At 43.4% G+C, this 26,436-nt stretch overlaps 2 protein-coding genes across 3 annotated transcripts in view; one reads left to right on the forward strand and one right to left on the reverse strand.

Annotated features, from left to right (window-relative positions):
* Nucleotides 1–316: 316 nt before the first annotated feature.
* sirt5 (sirtuin 5) lies at nt 317–6,184 on the reverse strand. 2 transcript variants are annotated; one of them, XM_071531813.1, is made up of 9 exons: nt 6,164–6,184; nt 4,464–4,579; nt 4,159–4,292; nt 3,324–3,549; nt 2,997–3,084; nt 2,451–2,504; nt 2,225–2,348; nt 1,607–1,722; nt 317–1,472 (listed from the first exon to the last, which is right to left on the reverse strand). In XM_071531813.1, exons 2-9 carry the CDS (start codon nt 4,564–4,566, stop codon nt 1,400–1,402), a joined length of 918 nt encoding a protein of 305 aa, XP_071387914.1. In that variant the 5' UTR covers nt 4,567–4,579; nt 6,164–6,184; the 3' UTR covers nt 317–1,399. The 2 variants fall into 2 exon arrangements, with proteins under 2 accessions (XP_071387914.1, XP_071387913.1); XM_071531812.1 differs by lacking the exon at nt 6,164–6,184 and adding an exon at nt 5,077–5,157.
* A 1,045-nt stretch (nt 6,185–7,229) lies between these two features.
* LOC139654670 (phosphatase and actin regulator 1-like) overlaps nt 7,230–26,436 on the forward strand; it is a 22,767-nt gene continuing 3,560 nt past the window's right edge. Inside the window, exons 1-7 of the mRNA XM_071531804.1 lie at nt 7,230–7,341; nt 20,893–21,057; nt 24,148–24,228; nt 24,434–24,547; nt 24,640–24,843; nt 24,932–25,193; nt 26,412–26,436. The exon at nt 26,412–26,436 is cut by the window's right edge and continues 175 nt beyond it. Of these exons, the coding sequence (XP_071387905.1) occupies nt 7,230–7,341; nt 20,893–21,057; nt 24,148–24,228; nt 24,434–24,547; nt 24,640–24,843; nt 24,932–25,193; nt 26,412–26,436 (963 nt within the window). The remainder of the gene's footprint in view (nt 7,342–20,892; nt 21,058–24,147; nt 24,229–24,433; nt 24,548–24,639; nt 24,844–24,931; nt 25,194–26,411) is intronic.

Consider the following 26,436-nt stretch of genomic DNA (forward strand, 5'->3'; position numbering starts at 1 on the left):
CAGTGTGTGTTTAGGCGGAGATGATGGAATGGGGGTGGGGGGCTGGGGCGGAAGGTGTCAAGCACAATCCCATCTTTTGCCAGAGCAGAGTATTGCCCATGACAGAGAGCCTATAGAGGACCAACAACCCCGGAATGCACATACACAGTCCGCTACCATCACCACCACACGCTACGGTGATACACTCCATGTTAATTTCTGTCTGCTCTACGCCGTTCTAGCGTTTCCATCTCATCCAATATTTAGATACACACACTCAATGATGCACACAACCTGAGTAGCCGAGGAAATCACGCAGAGACTCTTCAATCTGTAAGAATATACATTTAATTCAATGGACCTCCATTCATATCCATTTGCCGGTTTCAATCATATCCAGACAACAACATACATGTGACAAAACCTTTACAGTAAAACCTCTTCTCGTACCTAGCGAAGGGGAATGCAGTAACAGTTAATGCCTTAATTAGAGCTATAATTAGTCATTGGAAGGCACCATACACATTATCAATGAATACTTGTTAATCATGTGCTGATTGATTTTATCCACATATTCAGGTAACACTGACTTCACACACACCAGATATCCCAGGCAGAGCCCACAGATCCTTTGGAGTGAATCAGGTTTTTCTTTTGAGACTAGAAGATATCCCTACACCAGCAGCTCAACACTGCCCCCTACTGGCATAAGTCATAAACATTCATTCACTGTCGCTGCAAAAGGTTCTTCAATTTGCCTGTGATAGTACTTATTTAGTAAAAGCTCTTCATTTGCTACACCGCCTTGTTCTCAAACCCTTTTTTAAAAGAACATACTTAATATTTTCACAATGAATGGAAATTAACACCAAAGTTTCACAATTTTAAAACATAAGTAAAACCATAAGGAATTTGGTGTTGCCAGCAGTCAGCTCAGAGAGAAAGTGTGATTTGGCATTGTGTTTAATATTTGATGCCCCTTCCCGTTGAAGTCAAATGGTTTATCTTAAAATGCAAAAAGTTAACTATGTATTCAAGCTCCAAATCGCGTAGATAAAACAGCTGCAAGAGTTAGAGTGCATCTTGAAACACATTGCCTCGAGTGTGCATGTATGGTATAGACATATTTATTCTTCTACAACCTTTGTGCACCTTTTTATCACTGTGATAATTGAATAAATAGTTCCCCTTTTGCCTCATAAGTGGTTGGCCTTCCGCTTATTTTTCTAGCAATTTCCCTTCTTGCAAACCCTGTTCCCTTCTCTACACTGTTCATGGTGCTACTTCTATTCATCCCACGATCCATCATATGGTACTTGTTCTAATAAAGCCCTCCAGTGTTAGACACTCTAGGTCTGTGTAAGCTGACGCATGCCTGAGGCCCTGAGGGGGAGTCATAGCTGATACTCGGGTCTCTTTCTCAGTTGCCCTCGGCCTCGTGGCGTGCCAGTGCGGGGGGTAAGGTGGTCCCACAGGGGCCATGGAAGTGGAACCTAAAGCACACAAACACACACAACACCAAATATAGAAGTCAGATTGTTCTCTGGGGTGTGTATGCGAGCTAAATTAATTAATCCGGTGTGTGTGTGTGTGTGCGTGTGTCTGTGTGATAGTGAGTGAAACACACTTAAAGCGCATGGTAGCCGGTGTATCTTCCATGTTGAACTCGGCCACAGGGACGCCTCTGGCTGCCACTTGGGGGGCAAACATGGCTGCTGGATACACAATGGAGGAAGTGCCAACCTGCAGAACAGAATAGGATTTTGTAGAGTTAGTTTTTTTTGTTATGTCAAACAGGTGAGGTGTCGGTTGGGTGTCCATCTTTATAGGCTCTGTAAGCGACATAGTTCCATAGTTTGCTCCTGGCAGCAGTTTTGTCAACCACTTTAGGTGGTAGAGGAGTTCAAGACGTGGTGGAGTGACACTTTTTCCATATTTTCAGCTGTTTGCCACTGTTGAATTTTGTGCTGACTGCTGCAGTCCGCTGTCAGGAGCCAGACTTCTTCCCCTTTTAACTCTTCCAATCTACATCTACACGCTTTGACGGTGATGCTGACAAGGAATTTCAGCTTGACATTCGTGAAAGTATCAAAAGCTTATAAAATCCAATATTGGATTCAATGTTTTGCAGCGGTATTGACGTACCATTGAAATTTTGGTTATCATTCATGACCACACTACAATGGAGTGCTCTACTTCTCTCTCTCTCTCTCTCTCTCTCACACACACACACACACACACTTACCACAAGGCAGAGGTCACAGTTATCCAACTCTTGCTCTACATGGGTGAGGATGTCTGAGTCAAGAGTCTCTCCAAACCACACCACAGCTGGTCTGAGGAGACCGTGACAGCGCACCTGTTCACACCTGACAAACAAACACACACACACACACACACACTTACTTAAAACAAATAACTTCATCTGAAAAGACCAGAGTACTGAGAGAGAATGTATGTCTGCATCCCACCTGGGCAAGTGCTCAACAGGGATCCCAGCATCACTTGTTTTGGGGTCTGGAGCACTGAGGAGACAGTTTGATAAAGAAGTTCGGTGTCACTTCAGGGGGCGGAGTTACAATACGAACCTAAAGGAAAAGTCCACCCTAAAACACACTAAAACATTGTTAAAAAATAGCTACTGGTGATGTGCCTTGCATTTATTGGTCTATTTTGTTGTTTGATGGTGTATTTTTCTTATTCCTGTGGATCAAACTTACTTACGGCCAAACTTATATGATGTTTGGCCATGATGACCTTTTGGAAAGTGGACCAAAGTGGCCATTAAAAGTGATATTTCACTTTGGTGTAAGATTTTCCTTTTTTGCCATGCATACCAGGTGCTAGTTAACTGTTGACGTCTGACATTTGGAATGTGCTGTGTTCACTGGCAAATTGCACCTTATTGAATATGATAAATGTTATACCAAAGTGAAATGTCTCTTATACTGATAACGATATACTGTTGAGGACAACGATACAGATACACCAAACTTCTCTCCAGATGAAGCTCTTACCCTTTGCCCTCCAGTGCAGGACAGATGGGGCTCTTGTGATTGGCTGATTCATGACCACAGCTCATACAGCGCGTTTTGAATAAACTTCCTGGATTTACAACAAAAAAGGAAAGAGTTTGTGAGAGGAAAGAAATAGATTCTTTGTCTTTGTCCTTCCCTTGGCACTACGAGAAAATGAGAATAAGAGAAAAGCACAGATGATGTTTCAGGACCAAAAAGTGACAAGAATGAAGCCGAAGCGGTTCCCGGCGATCAGATATTCAGCGATTAGTCGATCCGGATTCTCATTCTGGCAGGAAATGTGTTCACTGGTTAAATTGTGCATACCATGGATCTCTAGGATGTTTTTGGATCCGGCGCGGCGGTGGAGCTCGTCAATGTTTTGCGTGATGACGGTGACCTTACGCCCCTGTTTGCTCAGTCGCTCTTCACACTCTGCGATGGCCAGGTGGGCAGGGTTAGGACTTTTAGTGAGCATGACCTCACGGCGGTAGTGGTAGAACTCCCAGACACGCGAGGGGTTCTGAGAGAAGGCTCCTGGGGTGGCCAGGTCCTGACAGGGAGTGAGGGGACAGGACAAAGACATGACTGTTACCATAACAACTAATCTGTGCAGACACGACAGTTGTTTTACTCAAAAATAATTATAGCAAAACCTCCCTTTTCACTGCATTTTTAGCTTGTTGGAAAATTAGGCCACATAAAATTAAAGAATTGTTTACACAAGATACCAGCAACAGTGAACAATATTTTACAAGTCAAACACTGACTGCAGACTCCTGTCCACACAACACTACCTCCACTATGCCTCGAATTTACAATGCAGTTCCCATAGAATGAGAAATTGTGTTTTCTTCGCTGCTTTAAAGCCTGATTTCCACTTTTTAAAGCCTTTGGCCAGTTACAGCAGCTGAAAACTACCCACTGGTAGTATTATGACATATTTTTTTCCTCATTTCACACATTGACGTAAAGGCAAGTTACATTGAGTCTCAGTGATATCCTACTGTATGCAAATGAGCATGGACTTGTCTTGGTCTCCAGCTATTTTGTTGTGAGCCCTCTAGCACACAAGTGCACTTAATTTGTTTAATTTACAAATCAAAATTGACAAATTGTGTATTGCACCAACTGAAGGTACCTGGAGAGGTGGGCGGCCTACCTGTGCTTGCCATTTCCTCCAGTAGCCTCCTGCTCCTCTGAAGGTGGGGACTCCACTCTCAGCACTCACCCCTGCTCCAGTGATGATGGCTACATGCTTGGCCTTAGAGAAAATCTCCCTGAATGCTGCCAAATCTGAACACATGCACACCAAAACACACCAGACAGTCCCTGCATCACCTACTAGCAGCACATAATGACAACAAGAATGCATCATGGATTTGTGAATATGCTAAATTCCTCTGCAGGCATGAGGATGTGAATGTGAAGCAGCATGGTGAATGTGAAGAGTCGGACTCGGACTACCTGAACTGGGCCGGGCCATATCTTGACTGTCCCATGGGTTTCTAAGGCGACCACACAGGTAAGAGTTTATTACCCCTCTACAGGTGAACTGGCGCACAATCATCGGGGTTTGACGACTAGGGAGGGAAATATGACAACGATCAGTATATAAAAAAACATAGTTGGCCTTGGAGTACAGTATTTTACTTTGTCAGGAAGGTCATCATGGCCTCAAAGTTCAGAGGAGGTCATCTGTGTGTATACACGCACGCACACATTGTTGTATCGTGCTCGCTCATTATACGAGACGAGTGCAGGACAGGTTTTATTAAGGCAGTATTTTTTTCTGCACACACTAAACATGGATCTCAATCCTGCGCAACCAACAGAGCCAACCGTTAACTGGTTGCAAGGCATGGTAGCTATCTGAGCTAATGTTTACAGACTAAAAGGAAGCTAGCAAGCTATTGCTAACCAGCTAGCGCTGGTAACAACAGAAGCATGGTTAACAGTATTGACAGCGGCGGCATGAATAGCATCAAATCGCGTTGGGAAGGCAACGTTGCAAAGCCCGTGGTTGGAGTAATTTATGTTTATAACCAGGGGCAAGTTGTGTCTGTGGTTTGCTAACTACCTTTCAGACTGAAGCCAGGAAAATCAGCTGCACGACACGATTGAAGGAAGAAGCTCGCCTGCTGTTTGTTTTTCACCACCTCACCAACTGTATCGATTGGCTCTGAGCTCAGAGAATGAACCAATCAGAAGGGACTGCGAGGTAAACGACAACTGCAAATAATATGGCCAGCAGAGGGCGCTTTTTCACCACAGCACACTTGTCATTTACTTGCATTCAGTTTTTTCCTCCGTTTTTTTCCCCTTCCAGGATATCAGTCGGTCTAGCAAGGGCTGTAACTACCCGTCTTCTGACTCCCCCCTCCCCCTCCCTCATGACAGTATGACTGACATCTGATCAGTCAAATGGGCCGCCTTCTGTAACTAATAGAATGGGATGCAAACAGTTTTGCCTTGCTGTAGCCTACTCTACTTCTTTTATGCTTTGTCGTTTAAATAATGGCAGCCAATGCACACGTTTAGTAATTTTTATCCCCCCTCTCCACTAGAGGCCAGCATTAGACCAGCTGAGTTAAAGTAGCCTACACAGTACAATATTTACAGTGATTTTTTTTTTTTTTTTTTCACAATACAAGAATATATTATGGTATAATCAGATTTAAAAAAAATGTGTTTTGACATCTCTGTGGTATCTTTTTTGTCGTGAAATTGTCATAATGTGACTCATCCAAAATGGTCAGTTCTCATCCAATTTCTATTGCATTTTTTTTTTTGTAATGCTGAAGCCATGTGCTCTTTTAATTGGATTAAAATGTCACTAAGTAGTATGACTTCAAATGATGGGATTCATCTAATCTCCCTCGGTGCTGTCTAGAAAGGTAGCCTATAAGCCTGAGTCCTTTTCTAGGTCACTGAAACTCTGCTTTATGAAATGTCCAGAAGGAAACACCTAATAGGCCTAATGCTGTCAATATTGACACAGCTGGCTGTTTAAACAAATCTCTATATATAGGTAGCTATTGACAATATATCAACGGTATTGTCAAAATTATTAGGCTACGTGAAGAAATACATTTATTTTGTTCCCCTTTGGCCACTATGGAAACCGCAACCCGCGAAATAATTAGAAAAGTTTTGGCGTCTCTTACCCGTGGATGCTCTTACCAGCTCCGCTCTGCTGCGTCGCTCCTGTCACTTCCTTCTCACACAAACCAGCTATACACCTGCAGTTGCTTTGTCCCGCCCTGAATGCATTCCTATTGGCCAGTCAGCCAGTCCTTTTCGATCCAGAAGGTAATCCTATTGGCTGGCGTTGTCACAAAGCAAAGAGCCACAGATTGCCTGTGGCATGTCTCTTCACGGGAAGGCTGATTGCGTCGCTTAAAGGAGGTTAAAGTGGTGGGGACAGAATCTGACTTTTCCAAAAGTGATCGGGTGGGAAGTGTTCCCAGTGATAAGGAGGCCTAAGTCAACAGAAATGTTTGTAGAATGTTGTGTTTTTTTCCAATGATTGAAGTTAGCAAAGCAGCCCACATTTCTAACTATTTTAATAAATACAAACAGGTCTAAACTAAAAATAAGAGAGTTTTCATGTTTTAGTATTGCCCCAACGGAAAATCATGATAGTAGGCTTCTGATAAAGGCTTCTCATATATTTAGTAGGCTACTCATCAGTGAGTTTATAGTGACCATATCAGACTTCGTGGCCTTTTTTTTTTTAATCTTCTTTGTTATTCCTATAGGCTAATTTTTATTAGGCTGTCTATAGGGACTTATGGTTTTGCTGTGATTGTGTATAGGCTATTTTACTAATTCTTTTTCCCAAGAGTGCAAAAGCAATTTAGGCCTATCTAGCTACTCAGGCTTTACTGGGCTTACCATGCACAGAAGAGATAATAGTAGTCTAGGTGTTAATGCTTTTCAGTGGGCCAGTTAGCCAATTTGGGCTTAACCTTTGCTGGCACATGAGCAGGTGGAGCTGACTTATAGGAAATGAGCAGGACAATCAATTTATCAAGCAGAGCTCTCTCTCTCTCTCTCTCTCTCTCTCTCTCTCTCTCTCTCTCTCTCTCTCTCTCTCCTCCTACCCTCGATCACCATCATCTTAGCCCGCCCCTCCCACACCGTCTGCCCGGGCGAGTGCATGAGTGGCGGCGGCGCCGAATCTCTCGCAGTCCCGCCGGTCGCCAGTGGACCCTGCCCGGCTGGCCGAACATGGCGGCGGCCCCGGAGGATGAGGTAGACCGCAGACCGATCCGGAGAGTCCGGTCCAAGAGCGATACGCCTTACATCAACGAGGCGAGGATCTCTCTGCACCTGGAGACAGGTAGGCAGCCAGCAGCACAGACGCACTTCAGTCTGGGGATATTAGTAGCCCTCCAAAGGGAAATATCGCAGCAAAAAGCTTATTATTGTGAGGGAAATTGCTTTATCGTCCCTTGTGACAATTGCCACATATCAGCGTGACTCTGGTTACATTGTGCAGGTCTGACGGTATCCATGGTGCTGAGCTGCACCTTGGTGCTGGTGACTACACAGTGACTCATGCATTGGGAGATGAGCGATGAGAATTTCCCATATAGGCTATATTGCAACTTGCAACAGCTAGAGAAGGGAAACCTAATTATCCTCAGACGAGGATCGACGTGATTGCTACTGCTTTAACCAGACTCCGCCTTGACTGTAGGCTGCAATGCAATGTAGTATGAACTTGGCTCCCTTGCTCACATGAAATGCAGTCGGACTTGTTCTTGCATTTGAAGAAGGTGATGGGTGGATGTTCTGGCATGCGCCATTCCTTTCCAAATGTCAGGGCTTAAGCCTACTGTGTCCTACAGCGAAAACTGGAGAGATAAGTTATTGTTTCCATTGTTGCCATGGTCACGAGGGTATGCTGTCATGAAGCCTGCATCATAGGCATCCTGCTATAGGGTTTTATACTTAAGGCGGCTGTGTTCATTTTCTTCATCTTTCTAATTTGAAAATGATCACTTTTGCTTTTCAGTGAATTTCCTATCCAAATTCCAATGCCCATATCCCACAGAGAGGCTGCTCGTCATATCAATGCAGCGTCAGGACGGAGCTGTCCACTATTCCTCGGTGCTGAAAACGCCACCGAGCTGAATAGGCGAACAGACCCCGACCGATTTGCATGGAATCGGCATTTCTCCTCACACACTGATGATCATCCACATTAGATAGTATGGGAGGTTTTTTTTAATGAGTTATCGCATCCGAATCGCTTCCATTCGACCCTCCCCCAGAATTACCCGATGTGACAAATCCCAGTCACATGGTGTGTAGCCTAGTAGTCTAGGTTAGAGTCTAGTCTATATTTTCCATTTTCGGACAGATGCCAACTCTCGAAAAATCCCCAGCCAGGCTATTGTTCAGCGTTGTCTGCATTTTCTTTTTCATCCTTAAAGCTCTTCTACTGCATATAGCATACTATGACTTACTCAGCAACCATCATTGAAGCTAGATTAGATAGTCTAGCCAGTTGAAACTAGTTTTTCATGTGACATTTAATGTAAAGGGTACTGTATAACTGACTACAGCAGCAGTGGACATAGGTCTATTGTTTTCTTTTTATAACCACTCTCATCCACCACTCACTGCTTTGGTATTTCTGCCTCAAGCAAAGGTGAGGAATGAGCACTTATGTGAAAAAGGTCTTAAATCATCTAAATGAGACCAGGAATTACTCACATGCAAGCTGTGTAATATGCCCCTCTTTTAGCCTACTTAGACCTTTATGACTCATGATGCTCAGACACACCTACACATAATCTCTCTCAACTGTCCTCTCTGGGCTTCAACAATCTTCCACTCCATCTTGTTTTCTATTAAATGTAAGACCCTCTCTCAAGTAGATTATCCCGCCACCATACGATATCAGCAGCACATTGCTTTCTTGGAGATTTTTGTCAGATTTTCCATCCAGCATGGCTCAAATTTGAAGGAGGGGGGGGGGGGGGGAGAGGCTCTGTCTCGCACTGTTACTGTTAACCATTAGGTGAAAGCAGAGCGGGCAGCTGGCATGGCATCATGGGGAGGACTGGCTATCCAGCGGGCATTGCTAGCAACACCATGATAGGATTTTCTTCTTCACATCTCTCCCCTGGGACCTTGAAACACCCCTATTCCCCCTTTTTTTCATGTTTTTGTATTTCCCACTGTTTCCCTCTTCCCCTTCCCCAATATTGCTTTGGTTTAATCTCAGCTTTTTCTGTCACCAGTAAAGCCATCTGCCCACCCACTCCCTTGTTTCTCATTGATGTTTGTGTATTTAGCTGCTGTTGTTTTGCATAAATCCAACCCACTCCTTCCTTTGATGTGTGTGCATGTGTCACCATACATAACTGTGACGAATAGCCATGCCATCTTCAGTGTGTGTGTGTGTGTGTGTGTGTGTGTGTGTGTGCGCGCGTGCGTGCGTGCATGTGTACGCGCGTGCGTGCGTGCATGTGTACATGTGTTCATGCATGCGTGTGTGCGTGTGTATGCATGCTTGTCTGGTGTACATATGTGTGTGGGAGGCGGGTGTGTTTGGGTGTTGGGTGTAGTAAACAAGAGTTATCGAGGCTCACGGGCGCTGTGGCTTTCGCCAGACGGTTTGTTGCTCTGTTGAGCGTGACCCTCTCCAGCCACATACAGTACAGAGCCACACTGAGATCATTTCACCACAGTCTGTTTCTCAACTGGCTGCCATCGCTAACAGTGTGGAATCAGCTCTGTACTGCTGGATGTTGAACCTCATTTACCCTCATTTTCCTGTGGGAGTGGAGGTTGTTTGGGAGGAATGGGATGTATCAAATCTCTAAAAACCACTGAAATGAATCAAAATTGTAGACCCAAGTTTTTCAAAACATAAAACATGTATGCACAGAGCCTGAATTTCTCTACAGTCTAATTTGCGGAGGAACTGTTATAAGTTTCAGGAAACTCCAACAATTGCACGACATCAGTAGACAAGCTTTTCATTATTTTCGGTCCTCTTGCCCGTTCATTAGACTAGGTCTGTTTGGATAAACGAGGTTCTACTATGTTCCATCTCTTTGAACCAGTCCAGCGCCGAGGCAGCGCTGCTCTCCAGCAATGGAAATCCAGGTCAGCTGGGTTAGAGCTTAGCCCCGCGCACAAAGACCAAGGCGCAGTCATTACCACGCTCTCATTCAAACACACAGTGCACTAAGACAGGTCTGAATGAGAGACTGAGAAAGAGAAGGCTGGATGAGAGGAGGCGGAGGAGCAGGAAGAGTAGGAGGAGGATGAGAAGGAGAGGATGGTGTGGGGGCTTAGTTAAAAAGAAACAGCAGCATGAGTTGGCTCTTGACCATAGAATATGCTGGTAATATTGCACACAGGCACACACACACACACGCAAAACACCTCCTACCATCTGAGTAATACTCTGTCTCTTTGTCTCTCTCTCTCATTTGCTCATTCTCTCTCTCATACACATACATCATCACTGCTATCTGCATGCATTAGCCAGACCTTGAGCAGAGTGCCAGAACTACCTGGGCAGAATACAAAAGCAGAGGGAGGAAGTGCAATAGCTTGCAATGCAGAGGAGTACTTCCACTGCTTTGCTGCCTCCCACCAGCCACACAAAACGCCCACTCTTCCTCTACTGGCATGGGGGTCCATCCATTCAGCGTGGACAAGCCAGCCCTTGTACTAAGAGAGAAACCCTGAGCCAAGTAAGGCTTATGACTCAGACCCAGGTTCACACTCATAGTCCATAGTTGGAAGGTCTCAGCTGGCGTGACGTCAGACTCCAGGAGTGTGCATGGCTTAAAGCAAAACTCCACCCTCAGATACTCGTACACTGTTATATATCATCAATCTGTGATGTTCTGTGTGTTATTTTGTGATGAAGTATCATTTACCTTTTTTGTTGTACCCCCCTTGCCTCCACTTGCCTCATCTACTTTTACTTCAGTCAGTGATTTCATACGTTTTCCATAATACTTTTCGACACCTACATGTAGGTGGAGAGAGCAATAACAATAGCGATAGCATAGTAACAGCGAGAGAGACAGTCGAGAAAATGCTAAAGTCATGCCAATTACTCAAATTGCAACATGTCTCGTGGCTGCATTGCATTCTGGTCTATTTAGGCTACTGTCAGTGGAGAAATTGGTATCTCTGCCTCTTCTACGAAGGATTTCTCTGTGTATGATTGTTGAATATTGGTGCAAAATGGTGAGTCTAGAAGCCCTTGCTCTTTGATTCTGAGGGACTGGCAACAAAACCTGATATTTAGTGTTTATGTTTTAGGTAGCTGAAAATCTTTCAGGTAGTAAACTCCATTGTATGAAATATCTCGACATGACGTCACAGCATCTATATTTGGCCAGTTATCCATAGGAATCAGACAAATGCACCACCAAACAACAAAATGGACCCAGAAATGCAAGGTGCATTGCCAATAGCTGTATTTTTTTTAACAGTGTTGAAGTGTTTTAGGGTGAATTTTTTCCTTTTAAGCACCAAGCTATTGGTGAAGGCCACCCATCAGAGCAGATGAGCTAGATAGAGATGGCAGGAGACAGAGGGGGGGGGGGGGGGGGGGGGGGGACGCAAAGAGAGGAGGGAGAGGAGGACAGGGGAAGAGAAAGAGAGAGATGGGTGACTCATATCCCTGTGATATGCCAAGTCTCACATTCACACATTTACAGGGATGTACACACACACACACACTGTCCTACAGGCTCTGCTGTTCTGTCACTTTGTATTAATTCAGTACATAGAGGGTCCAGCTAGAGAGAGAGAGAAAGAGAGAGAGAGAGAGAGAGATAAAGGAAGAAGTTGAGGTATTTGAACACTGAAAGGCAGCAGGAGAGAATGAGATAATGAAAAGGGTAGAGGGGGAAAGACACATTGAACATTCTGTTTTCTCTCTACTCACAGACTTCCATTGTCCTTCCTAATAACATCACACATTATTTAGCGCTGTTCCCGTGTGTTTGGTGCTGTGTTGATGCCAACACATTTCTAGACAGACGGAGCACGAGAGAGAGACCAAGGGAGACCATGCACTGTTGTCATGTGAACACCTCATGACTCCAATTTTGCTGATGTTCATGTTTTAACTTCAGTTGGTCCTCTGTGGGTTGAGAAAATTCTACGGCTCTCGGGGTTCTAAATCCCTTTCGAATCCCATTGGATACAACCAAAAATACATGATGGTCAAGCTAAAAACAAATATGTTTTCCCTGTTGTGACGATAGAGTATTTGGGTATTGTGTATTATGTGTGAGGACTCGTCTGTCTTGGAGTGGTGGCAATTTTGTCTAGCCTGTGTGTTTTATTGACTAGAGGCCAGAGGAAGCCACCTCTCTGTGCCACAGCTGGCTCACTGGCTGTCTCCTGAAGAGGGATATTGTTAAGTCAAGGAGAGGAGTGAATTAGGCTATGCCCTGCTGCGGAGCTAATTATCTACAAACCACTGCATGCTCAGCCCTTTCCATCCACTCTGCTTATTGGATGCTTCCACACAGCAACAATCTAACATGTTGGTACCCAGGAACACCCAGATAATTGTGTGTGTGCGTGTGTGTGTGTCCCCTTCAGATTAGACATGGTGATTATTCCACAGCATTGCAGCAGTCAGCATCTTAATCAGAAATACAGTAGATGAGGAAAGATGAACTGATGGAGCAGAGCGATAGAGATGAAATGGCAGAGTGAGTCTTGTTTTAGACTCCAAGCAGCAGGTCTCCACCTATCTGTCTTGGCGGCAGAGCAGCACATTAATTTTACATACTAAATCTCTGTCAGGTTCATGCTCTCAGTTCGGGGCCTAAATTAGCAGCACCATCAAGGCCAGAGGATAATTAATCTCTTTTGCCCGATGTAGACAGAGGCCCAGAGAAGATGAATAGGAGATATGTGGGGTAATGGACAGTCATTGGAAATAGACAAGAGGGTAAATGTGAGAGAGGGAAGGCTGTCCAGTGTAAGAGCGGCAAGGAGATCATAGAGATCCTATTGACACTAGTTACCCAAACTCCTACATTTTCTGGAACAACAGTGCTGCAATCCTTAAAAAGTCAGAATTACAATTGCTGCATCTGTAGCTAAATAAAGCACTAAATAAAGACAAGTTCGCCCTGAGAACAGTGAGCTGGCATCAGTCAGGGCATCAGCAATGGTGCCGCTATTGATCATGGAATTTCAGAGTCAGTGCAGAGCTGCAGTCGTGCAGATGGAGAGACCCAGACACATGACCTCTGGACCCTGATCAATAACACAATCACACATACACTACCAGCCAAAACTTTGGACACACCACATTTGTCTTTGTTTTTACTATTTTCCACAATTTAGAACAATAGTAAAGACATCAAAACTATGAAATAACACAAATGGAATTATGCAGTGACCGAAAAACTGTTAAACAAATCAAAACTATCTATATTTCAGATTTTTTAAAGTAGCCCTAAACTAACCCTAGCTTGATAGAAAGGCAAAGGCTTTGGAAAGAAATGTATACTTAGGCATCAACTTCACTATTTGTATGTGTCTAAGAAACAAATTTCAAGCATTTAAGCATAAGCTTTTAGATCAAAATGGCTTTAAGATAATGAAAAACATAGTACACTCAATCAGATGTGAACTTTTGACTGGTAGTGTATGGTAGGGAACGTTCAGCAACAGGGTGTTTTATTTTGACACCATTCTAATACTAGAGGGTCTCATTAAATTATGAAGGATGAAGCTCTGTAGTGTTTGTTGCTGTTTCCCCTCCGTCTCTAAGTGTGCCGTCTCTGATGTGACAGGCACACCTGTGGTCTAAGGAGCTGGTGCACACGCGCTCGCACAAGCCTGTGTGTGTGTGTATACACTCGCACTGTGTCACTGCATTCGTGCTTGTGTGTGTGAGTGTCTGTATGTGTGTGTGTGTGTGTGTGTGTGTGTTGATACACTGCAATGCTGGTTGTTTATTTGCAGGCGCTCAGACTTGTCAGACACATTCAGGCATGAAGTCCATTTGCTCTCAGCAGCACATGGAGCAGCACCCTGCCAAACCCTTCTGCCCCCACTGAGCCCCTCATCTGTGCCTGATATGTAAAACTAGTATAAAATAGTAAATACAACGCTCTTTGAGGTGAGTGCACCAGTTGGATTTTGTGTTCTCTTCCATCCTCTTTATCTTTTCTGTGTTGACTTGCCTTTCTTTTCATTTCTGTCTGTCGGTGATATAGAGTGAATGAATGAATGAATGAACAGGCACAACAAAGGACAAAGGCAAAAATATGGCAAAGCGGAACAAAAATATTCTAGCTAATTAGACTACTGAGGATTTCAGAATGTGCGTGCATGCTTGTTTCATATTTTGAATAAGCTTCAGGTTGGAATATTGAAATACTCAAGCGTTCATTTCATAAATTAGATTTTTCCAAATAACATAGATTGCCTCAGGATTTGGATAAACATTCGGTATTACTTGAAGACATACAACTACAGCAGATTGTATTGTGCTACTGATAAACATTAGAAGTTCTAACAGGTATATTCATGAGGCAAATAAGAAAATTCTCCATCATACTTGTAATTTAGTCTGGGTATTATTATAAGGTATAATGAGCTATTATGTGTATTAATAAATAAACTTATTGAAACACTGCAACTAATTGTGAATATCCTTATAATACTTAATAGATGTATGCATTAAGTAAGGCTCTCCTATGCCTACTTGTTTATGTAATGTGAGGTAAACCCCGTCTGTCATAGACCGCTCTCCCTATAGACCCACCACCTTGGCCGCCAGTCACATGAGGCATAAGTGTGTGTTTGTGTGTGTGTGTGAGACAGAGAGAGTGAGAGAGAGAGACCATGGCTTTATTGATTCGCCTCACACCACCATTGCTCTGATCTCAAGTCTCCTTCTCATTAGGGAAAGCAACGACAGCCGAAGAGTGGTATTGAATTAGGCTAGTCATCAGAATGAGACAGGCAGGCTTAGTAGAGAAAGGAGAACGTGTGAAAACACTAGATAAGGAAGGATTAGGAGAGCAATGATTGTCTTCCTTGTTTAGTCCGTGTTTCCTCAACCTGTGGCCAGGGCCATTTCAGTCAATCATGTGACTTAAACCATCGTCTTCATTATGGGGCTGTGAATGAAGCAAATCTCTTCTTTTATATGGACGGATGTCTTGTCATCCTGAGGAAAGCTATATGTAGAAGGGTCTTTGTCTCAAGAAATATCATGCAGCTGAGAGAGCTGTTAATGATATGTTGTCTAAGCTAACATTGAAGGAGGAGGACTCATGCCACACCAGAGGCTTGTTCTCTAAACTGTGGCCCTTTCATCTGGTAGCTATACACAGCCTTGTACTTTGAATTTGAAAGCCTCCATGAGTCATCGTCTGCTTCAGTCATCGCATAAGGGAAAACGCAGTAGATGCTTTTGATCTTACTGTTACGTAAAACACATGCACTTCAACACATGTACTCTGTAAACAACTGAAATGACAAAAAAAAATGCTCCGTACACGCTTTCATGTCCTCAGACACAAGCCTAGCCATACAAATTGGACACTCATTTGCACGCACGCGAACACACACATGTACACACACACACATATACACACACACACACAGTCACAGCTTGGTCTACCCATGCACCCCATCCACTATTCTATCTAACATGAAGGGGATTAGAGTGAGTCAGCTCTGATTAGACACTGACTCCTCCTATCCTCTGCACCCTGCAGCTTGTCACTGTTTCGTTTCAGAGAGAGAGAGAGAGAGAGGGAAAGAGAGAGAGAGAGAAATTTGTGTACTGCTCTGCTCATTTCCTAGAACTGAGCTCCATCTGCTGGTAGTAGTTCCTAACTACAAGTTGTGACCCTTTATTGCCTTCACAGAACAGAAGCCATTTAGGGGTCGAGTTTAAAAAGAGGGACTATTCCTGATTATTTCCTGATTTGTTACAAATTCCATGCGTGGTGTTAACAAATGCTATGGGCCATGATAGGTGCTAATTATACCAGTCAGTGGGAGTTAAGCTGGTTTATTGGCCTGTAGGCTATTAAATTAAAGGTGGTGGACACACTAAATAACCAAAGGAATATCCATTTGCAGCCTTCTGATGTTTTTTTTTCTCCCTCTGGCCTGATGACGTCAGGCCACAGCAGCCAACCAGTATCAATTTCAACGCGCGCGCGCACACACACACACACACACACACACACACACACGCACACACAGAGGGAGGCTGTAACTAACTGGAAGAGTTTTTGTGTACGCGCGTGTGTCTATTTGTGTTCGTAATGCCTTTTCTCGTGTTTTTTATTGTCAAAGATATAAACGTTAGTTGCATGACTCGGTGTAATTTATATATGGTCATTTCAAACCTGTACATTTTCTACACATCGCTCATTTTGCAGTGAGCCTCATTCTATATTCTAAATCTCCCGGCGCTTCAAGCTCATTGGCTGACGTCGCTAGTCCAACGCGCAACAGCGACCCAGGATTGGCTAGCTGCGTGGAAGGGGCGGGTCGTCCATTCTAGTATTGAGGACTGTAGAACTGCGTCAAGCTGACAAAGAAAAGCCCTCGAAAAGCCAGAGTACAACAGGAAGTAAGGCTATTTTACCTTCAAAATAAAATCAAAAAAAGAAGTATTGGGGTGTACAGAGAAACAAAAATCGCATCACTGGTTAAAATAGAAATTTCAAGATGTTACACGTCCTTCCAGGTTTCTAGTATACGTTTTTTTGCAATTAAGGCTGTGTATTTTTGGCCGCCCCAGGCTTATCCTATGACATCTGACAGAGGCGTGTAAGCTGAATACATGCTGTGAGGAGGAGGACATTTTTGGGGAAAAATGCGATTGTATTTTCATTTACAACAGATTCTTGCTTAAATATATTATGTATTTTCGCTCTGGGCTACTGTTGGTTGTGTTACATAAACATTGCAACACATTATGTTCGTCAACAATAAGGCATTAAGGGTTTTATTTTGCATGTTTTAAACGGAAGTGTTGCTTTTTACTCCGGCTGGCTAGCTTGACGCTGGCGGACCGAGCAGAGGACCGTTTCAAATCCCCCCTCTCTTCACCGGAGCAGAGGGCGAGAGGATAAGAGGGTCCAACCCTGCAGACCACTGCAAATATGGCGGGTTGTGGAGGCGATGTGGTGCGTCCATGGTACAACTCCTTATCTCAGACGGACGCGCCATCTTCAACAGTGCCCGTGTCCGAGGAGAAGCCGAGGAAGAGGAGAGCTTTCTGCCTGGTTAGGATGAAGTCCCGTAACGCCGACGGCAAGCAGCAACAGCAACAGCCCGCTGCAAATAACAACATGCCGTTCATAATCCATTGCCAGATAGGCAAGGAGATCAAACACATATGCAGCAACTGCCGGGGAGCGGACCCGCTGGAGGGTGAGAGGAATAAGTTGAGTTATGTGCATGGGGTGAGGAAGAGGAGGAGAGGAAGAGGGTTTGCGCTTCGTTTTTATTGGCATCTCTCGGTGACCGCTCCCTGCCTGCCGGGGAAAATATGCGCTACAGCACCAGGGGCGCAGGAGCAGTGCTGAGATCAGTCCTGTAACTTCATACAAAAACCATTATAATGTTCTTATTAGGGACTCTCAGTAGTGAGTTTATAGTGACGGAACTTTATGGTATTTTTAAAGCATACGGTGTCACTATAATATTCAGGATATACTGCATATAGTTTATAGTTTTGCTGTGATATAATTGTGTCTTGTCTATCTTCAAAAAATCATTATAGGATTACTGTAGTTCCTTTTCGTATAGGAAGAGTTTGTTTTACATCCATAGAAAATCCTGTAGAGGTGTATAAAATAGGCTAGGTCTTGATGAGAGAGGTTTGAGTTATTTATCCAAGCACCAAGACATTTAGTGTATCAGTCATCATCCACGCAGCATCATCTATCACCACCGCCACTGTGGGGCTACTTTGAGTTGTTCAACTTGTGAGGTAGAGTCGTTTGATCCAGCACTAAGATAACAACCCGGGGTCTGAGTGAAAGAATGTAGCCCCACCGTGTGAGCTCGAGCCATCTGACTCAGAGTCTGTCTCACTCCACAGCAGGGGGCTAGATAAGGCCAGTGTAAACACCTATATGCTTTTTGACACAGGGAAAGATAAACCGAGAGGACACCTTGCTAATCAGTGTATGCTCTCTCAAATGGCCCCAAAGCCCGTGACATTTTCTTAAAGGAATAGTTCACCCCAAAAGAAAAAATGCAGTCATTCACCCTATAATGGTCAAAACTCCATTAAAGTATGTAAGTATGTAGGACCACCAAACACACAGCAAGTGTGTTCCATCTCAGCTTTCTCTTGAACTGTTGAAGTGGAGAGAGCTCCAAAAACTGCATAAAATGTCCATCATAATTCTCCAACCAGCTTGTTCAACATAATCCATGTGTTTTGTAGCCAAACGATTGCACTGTGGGTCCAAAAGTCCAATATTTCCCTCATTATCTGTAGGGTTGCATGTGCAACCATAGCATTGTCAGTGAGGAAAATGTAGGAGATATTAGGCTAAATATTGGACTTTTGGACACACAAAGCAATCAGTTGGCTCCAAAACACTTGAATTATGCTGTACAAGTTGTTTTGAGAAATGTGATCTAACTCGCTGTGAATTTGGTGGTCCTATGAACGTCAATGTAGATTCTACTGACAGAGGTAATAATGACTGAAATTTCAGCTTTAGGTGAACTATTCTTTTAACCTTTTTGTTTTTATTGAAAGAAGGTTTATTGAGCAGCCATGCTCTCTTTACAGCAATGCCCTAGATGGTAGTTGTTGAGCTGGTACAAATGTCATCGATCATCTCCTCCTTTCAGCAGTGTGTTTACTGTTCTTCAAAAGAATCAGTTTGTGTTCCATTCTACTGCTGCCGTCCTTTTCAGCTACTTTTTAGATTATTGTTTGTTTGGTCAGTTGTTGATTATATGGCTGGTTTGCTGATTAGTTTTATTTATTTCAATCATTCATTTGAGCATCCTTCCAATGTATAGTATTTCTTCTTTGCATATCCTCCAAGACATACACACATACACTTTATCCATTAGGAGTCAGAGTGCAGGGTCAGCCATCGGTGGTACTCTTAGAACAGTTCGATGTTTGTTCAGTGTTATGCTCAAGGACACTTTGGCTGGGATTGACACTGGTTGTTATGGTGATTGAACCTGTGACTTTTCTGTCACCTGATGGTCTCCAACTACCAGGCAACCTAGGCAAATCTCAGGTCGAATCTGATCTGTTCTGCTCCTATTTCACATGTACGTTCTGCCATTGTTCTATGTATATCTGTATATCTCAGGCATATTGGTTACACTGATTATAAAATACGCCCTTACTCAACAACAAATATGCTGAGGCCAAGCACTATTTTGACACTCACAATCTGTGTGTGTGTGTGTGAATGTGTGTATCTGTGTCTGTTGGAGCATGTGTGTGCACATCCATTAATGCCTGCTGAAATGTTGATTTTTTTGTTTCATTGCCGCTGGCACAGGCATCGTGCCCTCTTTCCGAACACTCCGTCTCTTAGAGCAGGATGTGGTGTGTAATGGGAAAAGTGAAATTTAAAATGGAAAACTAGAGTATGCTATATAGACCAGCCTCCAGCATGATTACTTTCAAACGTGCTGGCATCTCCCAGTGGGGCCGAATGAATAACAGTTCAGGGAGAAAGAGAGAGTGAATGAAAAAGGCCGGGCAGAGGAGCCCAAGACACCACTCCCCTCAAAACAATGTGATGTTCTTGCTTAGTAAATGAATACATGAGTAGGAATTTAGTACAGGCGTTCATCCAAATGCTCTTATTCTGTTTATTCTGTGTATTTTATGTTCCATTTCGTTACGGTAGAGGGGAAGGTATTAGGATCCCTATGTGTGTAGCCCTTCCCTAGGTTTCTTACTTTTTTTTTTTATTCTAATGAGGTTTTTGTGGGAGTTTTTCCTTGTTCTCATTGAGAGTCTAAGGTTGAGTGGTGTTGCTTTTCATTTATTGTTTCATAATGTGGGCGTTGTGAAGCCCTTTGAGACTGTAACTGTGATTAAGGGCTACACAAATATACTTGACTTGTCTATGTACACTCCTCAGGGAACATCTTTCCCTTGATATCTGATAATTAAATAATGTAAAAGAATAAGAAAATTAATGCAGTCTTATCTAACTAAAAAGCATTACTTTTATGTTTAAGATTATAAGTGATCTTTTTGCACAAACGTACATCCAGATTCAAGAAGCCCATTATTAAACTTTTTACAAAAATAAATCGTTTTTTGTAAATCACCATGGAAAACAACTTCAAATGGACATGTTTAACATCTTATAAAGCCTTTTCATAAAATATTAAAAACGCATGCAGACACAGCACACACATTCAGACTTGAATTAGGTTTTACATTAACACATTATCTTACCTATCATTAACCTCTAAATATATAAAATGACTTGATATGTATAACAATATACAGATTCTTATTTTCCAGTAGCAAAAATCGGTTTCAGTCAAAATAGATTTTGACCTTCAGTAAGGATGTGACAGGTTAAATTTATGGGTGTGGTGGATTGATTTAAGTTGAGAAAGCTCTTCTCAGGTCTTGGGTGTTGCATTCATCCAATGAATCATTGGGGGTGGGGCATCTTACATCATCTCTATTACAGTGTCTCTATTTAATGCTGAGAATAATGTGCGGGGACTTCTAGATAAATTAACGTCATATAATTTGTTGTAATTTACATAAATTCGTTCTTTTGTATCATAGAGTGCATTTGCAACATGTAAAAGAAAATTCTGAAAATTCAGCAAGCAAATAGCAGAAAATATTAGTGTTGTTCATCTGCTTGTGTCCTGTTTTCTTTTCCAGCTGAGGAAGTGGAGAGACTGGCCGCGATGCGCTCCGATTCGTTGGTACCAGGCACACACACACCTCCCATTCGACGGCGGAGCAAATTTGCCACTCTGGGTCGTCTCTTTAAGCCGTGGAAATGGAGGAAGAAGAAGAGTGAGAAGTTCAAGCAGACCTCTGCCGGTGAGAACCAAAACACTGTACCCTGGTGTAATTTCTGCCACACCACCTTATCCCTGCCACCACCCTTTCCAGGCCCCACCCAGGCTTCACCAGTAGTGCGCTCCGCTGTCACATCTCCAACAGGAGATAAATGTCTCCCTGCTGCTCCTAATGAGGAAGTATTGATGAATGGGAGAATGGAGGTGCTGTGCTGCAGAGCAGGGGGCTGGTATAGGCGATGCAGGCAAGATCTGTGTATGATTGTGGTTACGTAAGCAAGGATCTGCACTGGGAGGCCCCAGGTCAGCTGCTCCTGGTGGCCAAGCCTGGTTCTCACTGGACAGTCTGTTGTTTGACAGGAGGATTAGCTTTTTAGTGGGGAGCTTGCATGAGTTATGAGTAGCTCTTCCCACCAGCACATGAACGCAGCATAATATTTATGGCTAAAAAAAAAAATATCTGTCTAATGGCGGAAATCAGATCTGTATCATCACTAAAATCTAATCAACTGATCCTTGGGCAAAAGGCTATCTGTGCACCAAATTTGATCCAAATCCATTTATTACATTTTGAGATATCTTGCTAACAAACAGACAGACAGGGATGAAAATATAACTTCCTTCTAACTTTGTTGGCGGAGATAACAATATCATCAGTCATCATCTGAGTGTGTGCACTTTCTTACAAATGTGTTTTTGTCCTTGACATACCTAGAATCAGATAAACTATGCGGATCCAGAGTCCCTGTAAGAGTGAAACAAATTGGAAAGTTTATTTCCTTAATTTATATATATTTTACTCAGTTAAAACAGAATATGACTCCAAAATATTAATCACAGTATTCATCTGAAATGCAAGCACAATGGCTGTGTTGAGAGTTTATAATTAACATTCACTGCAGATCCAGATTGGTTTGGTAATTGTCAGTGAACCATCATGCCAGCATACCACCCTTATAATGAATTAGATCTTCTTCTGGAGGGAAGCTGTCCCCAGTCGCTGAGGTAATGTGTATGTTATTATGTCAGGTGGGCTCTGAGCTATAATGTGTGCCCACTGCTAAGCTACGACACACAGGGAAGCATTTAATTTGGATGGAGAAATTAAAGCTGTATAATTTTCAGCTGGCTGGCCCCTGCTACATCCTCTTCCTGCTTCCACACAGACATACAGCAGAGGGTTGAGGAGTGTTTGTCTTCGTCCAAGCTGGTCCCCCAGCTGTCGGAGCAGTTTTTAAATTTTTTTTGACAGATGCCTCCTTTCCGTGCTTCTAAATAACACACACACACACACACACACACACACACACATACATGTACAGTGCACACACACACACACAGATGGATGGACATGTTGTGTGTACCATGTGTTATCGCTGGACTCTTGCCATCATTCCGTTATGATGCATTAAATTATGTGGGCAATGTATGAGCAGATCCAGAGAAAGTGACCATGCTTCTTTGTTGATTATTGAGCAAGCGTTTTGAAAAACAACATCAGCCCTATTATGTTAGCTTAAGAGTAAATGTCTGTTTTTTCTTTTTGTTGCTAAACGGTTACCCATTACCGCACTATAACGTCCTGAGGGCACCACTTCATCTTGTGGGGCCCTTTAAAAAAGATAAAATATACAAAGGTTTGGAGCGCAGTTGAGTTTTTGGCTGTACAAAGTTGGATGCATTTATAGTTGCATATATCCTGACATGTCATTCTCCATTTGTTGAGTCAGACCTGCAGCTTACCAAATGCTATCAACCCTGAGATGCCTTGTTATTCACACAATGGTCCATATTGTTTTCTCACCTTTTGGATTAACTGTTGGTCTTTGGGTAATTGGCTGATGTTATCATCCTGTGTTTTGCTGTGGATAATATTCACATGCCCTAAATCCAGCTAACTTGTTGAAAACAACTCCAGGCACAAAGCCAAAACTGGCACGAGAAAAATGTTGGGTGACAGGGGAACAGAAAAGAGAAGTCTCTGTCTCTGAGAAGATGAGATCAGATGAAACTCAAATGATCCCCGTGGGGAAACTGGGTTTTAAATATAAAGCAGCTGACGATTACAACACTTAAGTTATAAGAATAAAAACTCTAAAATATGTGAATAACAGTATGTATGCAGGGTGTGCAGACTAATAGCGGTTGAGCATAATCAAGACAGATAAATAAAAGATAGATATGTACTGTATGAGAATCCAAAAGTATGTGTAGTATGTGTAAGTAAAAAAAATGTGTAAGTATGAAGACCTCAAGATGTAGCAGATGAAAAAAGAAAGAATATATGAAGAAATAATATGGACAAATATGTGAATTCACAGTGTATATACAGGATGTGCAAATAAGTATATCTTATATGCATTACCAGGTCTACAGAAGGTCATACATATTTACAGAAAGTGTCAAGACATGCAGAGGTGCGTTGTAAAAACGAATCACCTAATTCACCTTACCCATGTAGATAACTTAGGTACAGGATGTGCATTACTTGCTCTCCACCTTATCAAAAACACCAGATGGAGGTAACACATGTACAGAAAACTGTCAAAGTGCAAGGGCACATATGCGTTGGCACATGACATGACATCACACTTTCACCCATATGCTAAAATACATGGGCTCAATGCCATGAAAGGGCTACCATGTGGTTGACAGTGAAAGCGAGTGGTAATCCGATAATAGATTTAAAATGAAAATGAGATGTAGTTTATAAGCGTCTGATTGCAATATCGCCTAAGTAATTCAATGCTTTAAGAGAGATGAATAAATGAAGTCCTATCATCATAGAGTGCTGCTCTGTCCAGTTACACTGTTGCCAATATCATCTGTTTGGGTTGAACACCAGAATAATGTAGCTTAAAGCTCGTAAATCTCTCTCCCAGAGGAGGCTGCACTACCAATCATGGTCGTGCAGCTTGTGTGTATTTGTTTAGCCACAAGATTATTAGTAGGTAGCTAGCAATAATGATGCAGGCAGCAAGGCCAAACAGATGTCTACTGGAGGGTAACACATTCCTAAACACTAATAAAGTTCTTGGTATCTGGTATACAAATGGCCTCATGTTTTTGATTTTGTTTTTTTGACAACACCATGTCCTGTCTGCCCCCACAGTGTTGGAGAGGAAGATGTCCACTCGCCAGAGCAGAGAAGAGCTGATAAAGAAAGGGGTGTTGAAGGAGGTTTATGAGAAAGGTGAGAGTCCAGAGGAGCAGAGGTGATATAGCAGGGAACTCAGAATAAAACATAGTGTAATATATTTATTGTAGAACCAAAAACAGCTATGCAACACTGCCTCGTCCATCTTCTGCTAATTCTCCACCTGTCCGTCTTTGATTCTCTCCCTTCCTCCTTTTCTCCTACTATTCCTCTCCTCTCCTCTCTGTCTCCTCCTGTGTAGATGGCTCGGCCCCAGCTGTGCGGGAGGAGGTGAAGTTGGAGAATGGTCGTTCTCCTGTGCTCGGCTGTGGCCTGTCAGAGTGTGAAGGCACTGAGCTCATGGAAGGAGCCGTAGGTAGGCATCAGTGCCTTAATTGGCACCATTATTTCCTCACCTTCCCTCACCTTAACGCATCGTGGCCTCTGGCCTTTTTTTTTCCTCCTCAGGTACATTGGAGTTCCAGATGCCTGGTGAGGGGGTGTGTCAACAGGACCACACCCAGAAATCCAACCAGGCTCCTCCCACGAAGAAGTCCACTGTGTATCCGGGTGACTGCGCTGAAACGACGCTCTCCAGACCTCCTACGCTCCACAAACAGCCACCCGCGCTGCCACCCAAACCCTTCAACAGGCTGCCTAATCACATGACAGGTCCGTGTGTTCGTCTTCGTTCGTTCATTCTCAATTGCGTCTGTGCATGCAAGTCTAAGCCTGTCATGTTGTCCCTCTCCCGGTGCAGACGGTGCCCCCGTGAAGTTGCCGTGTATGTCGATGAAGTTATCTCCTCCTCTACCTCCAAAGAAGCTCATGATCTGCGTGCCTGCAGGGAGCATGGAGCCCTCGCCCCTCGCCTTCCAGAAGTGCCCCGGCCCTCCTAGCCACGCTGCGCTGGGCGGGCACTCCTTGCAGTACGGGACGCTGCCCGTTCCTCTCCACCCCTCCAGCCGAATCATAGAGGAACTCAATAAGACCCTGGCCCTCACCATGCAGAGGTTTGAGAGGTGAGGATCAAACCGTGTAGATGATGTAGGGGTTCAGATACAGACAGCAAGACCCTAACTGCTCTACTCGCCCTTTGGCTGATGCGCCTATATTAATGTGATGGATCATGTTTGAGCATCTGGTGAAGCTGTCCAAGGTTTTAATCAAACAGGTGAAATTAGGAGCACAGATGGATGACAGAAAGAGAATGAGATGAATACCTTGCTGTAGAAAGGGCTGTACTTTGGTATTATTGTGGAATACAAATTGACGCAGTCTTAGCAACTCCTTGCTGAAATGCATGTAGGGAGTTCAGCAAAGCATTTTCAGATTCAGCCACTGCCAGACACAGTTCGTCAGCACTCAGACATAACATCACACATGGAAAACGCTGTGTTATCAAACCCCCGATCTCTGATTAATGGGAATGTATCCGGCACATCTCACCCCCTCCCCACCCCCACACCTCAACATCCATCAGCATGATTGGTTGCCTGTCTGAGAGGTGATTTTCTGCCGGCCAGGCTCTGCTCTCAGCATGTGTTGTTTGCTCCTCGTCTCTCTTTTCAATTATCCATTTAGCCATAAAGGCTAAAGGGTCCACTAGGTTTTCTCCTGTCCTTTTTAGATGTCGTTTTCACAGATGACTCTCTTTCAAGAAACATTTTTTTGAGACTTGCTTCTCTTTTGCAGTTGCCAGTTAAGCCTGGCCATTTTCCTGACAGGGTGACACTTTATATTCTTTCAAGTGATACGTTTTTTTGAGTTGTGATTTTTGGTGAACTCCATGACTGGATATGTTTTCAGGCCAAATTATGCAAAGGGACAATAACAAATGTCTCTGTACAAAACACATTTGATGTACATAGCAGAGGGACAAAGAAGCATTTCACTCTATGTGGGCCTGATGATGCAAAAAAAAGCCAAGCAAAGAATCAAAATAAACCTACTTATTTTACCCCTGGCATTTCCCTTGAGGTTCCTAGTGCATGTGCCAGCCAATGTGATGTGGCTTTGGTGCTGTGGGAGATCTACAGGATACCATGTGACCTGATCGCCCCCACCCCACCCCACCCCCTCCATCCTTTTTTCCTGTTTTACACTCCAAAGTTATATACAGGAATCACACTCTTACATACCATCTAGCTAGCCACCCTCCCGTGTTGTTTTACCTAACAAGCTAAACCCACTTCACGTGACAATGACTCTGACCTTTGCCCCTTTCTCACGAACCCCAGTTCCATGATGCACCCTGTTCCCACG

This window comes from Centroberyx affinis, unplaced genomic scaffold, assembly GCF_046629955.1.
Source record: "Centroberyx affinis isolate AG114_WGS23_722 - 3 ecotype Tasmania unplaced genomic scaffold, CSIRO-AGI_Caff_v1 ptg002133l_1, whole genome shotgun sequence".
NCBI classification, from domain to species: Eukaryota; Metazoa; Chordata; class Actinopteri; order Beryciformes; family Berycidae; genus Centroberyx; species Centroberyx affinis.

Bases quoted from the DNA above. Each gene is read 5' to 3' on its own strand.
- sirt5 (XM_071531813.1), bottom strand. From the start codon at position 4,566: ATGATTGTGCGCCAGTTCACCTGTAGAGGGGTAATAAACTCTTACCTG. The intron at 3,550-4,158 runs GTAGGCCGCCCA...ACTCCCTGTCAG, and splicing joins GGAGGAAATGGCAAGCACAG to GACCTGGCCACCCCAGGAGC. The intron at 3,085-3,323 runs GTATGCACAATT...TTGTAAATCCAG, and splicing joins AAACATCCTAGAGATCCATG to GAAGTTTATTCAAAACGCGC.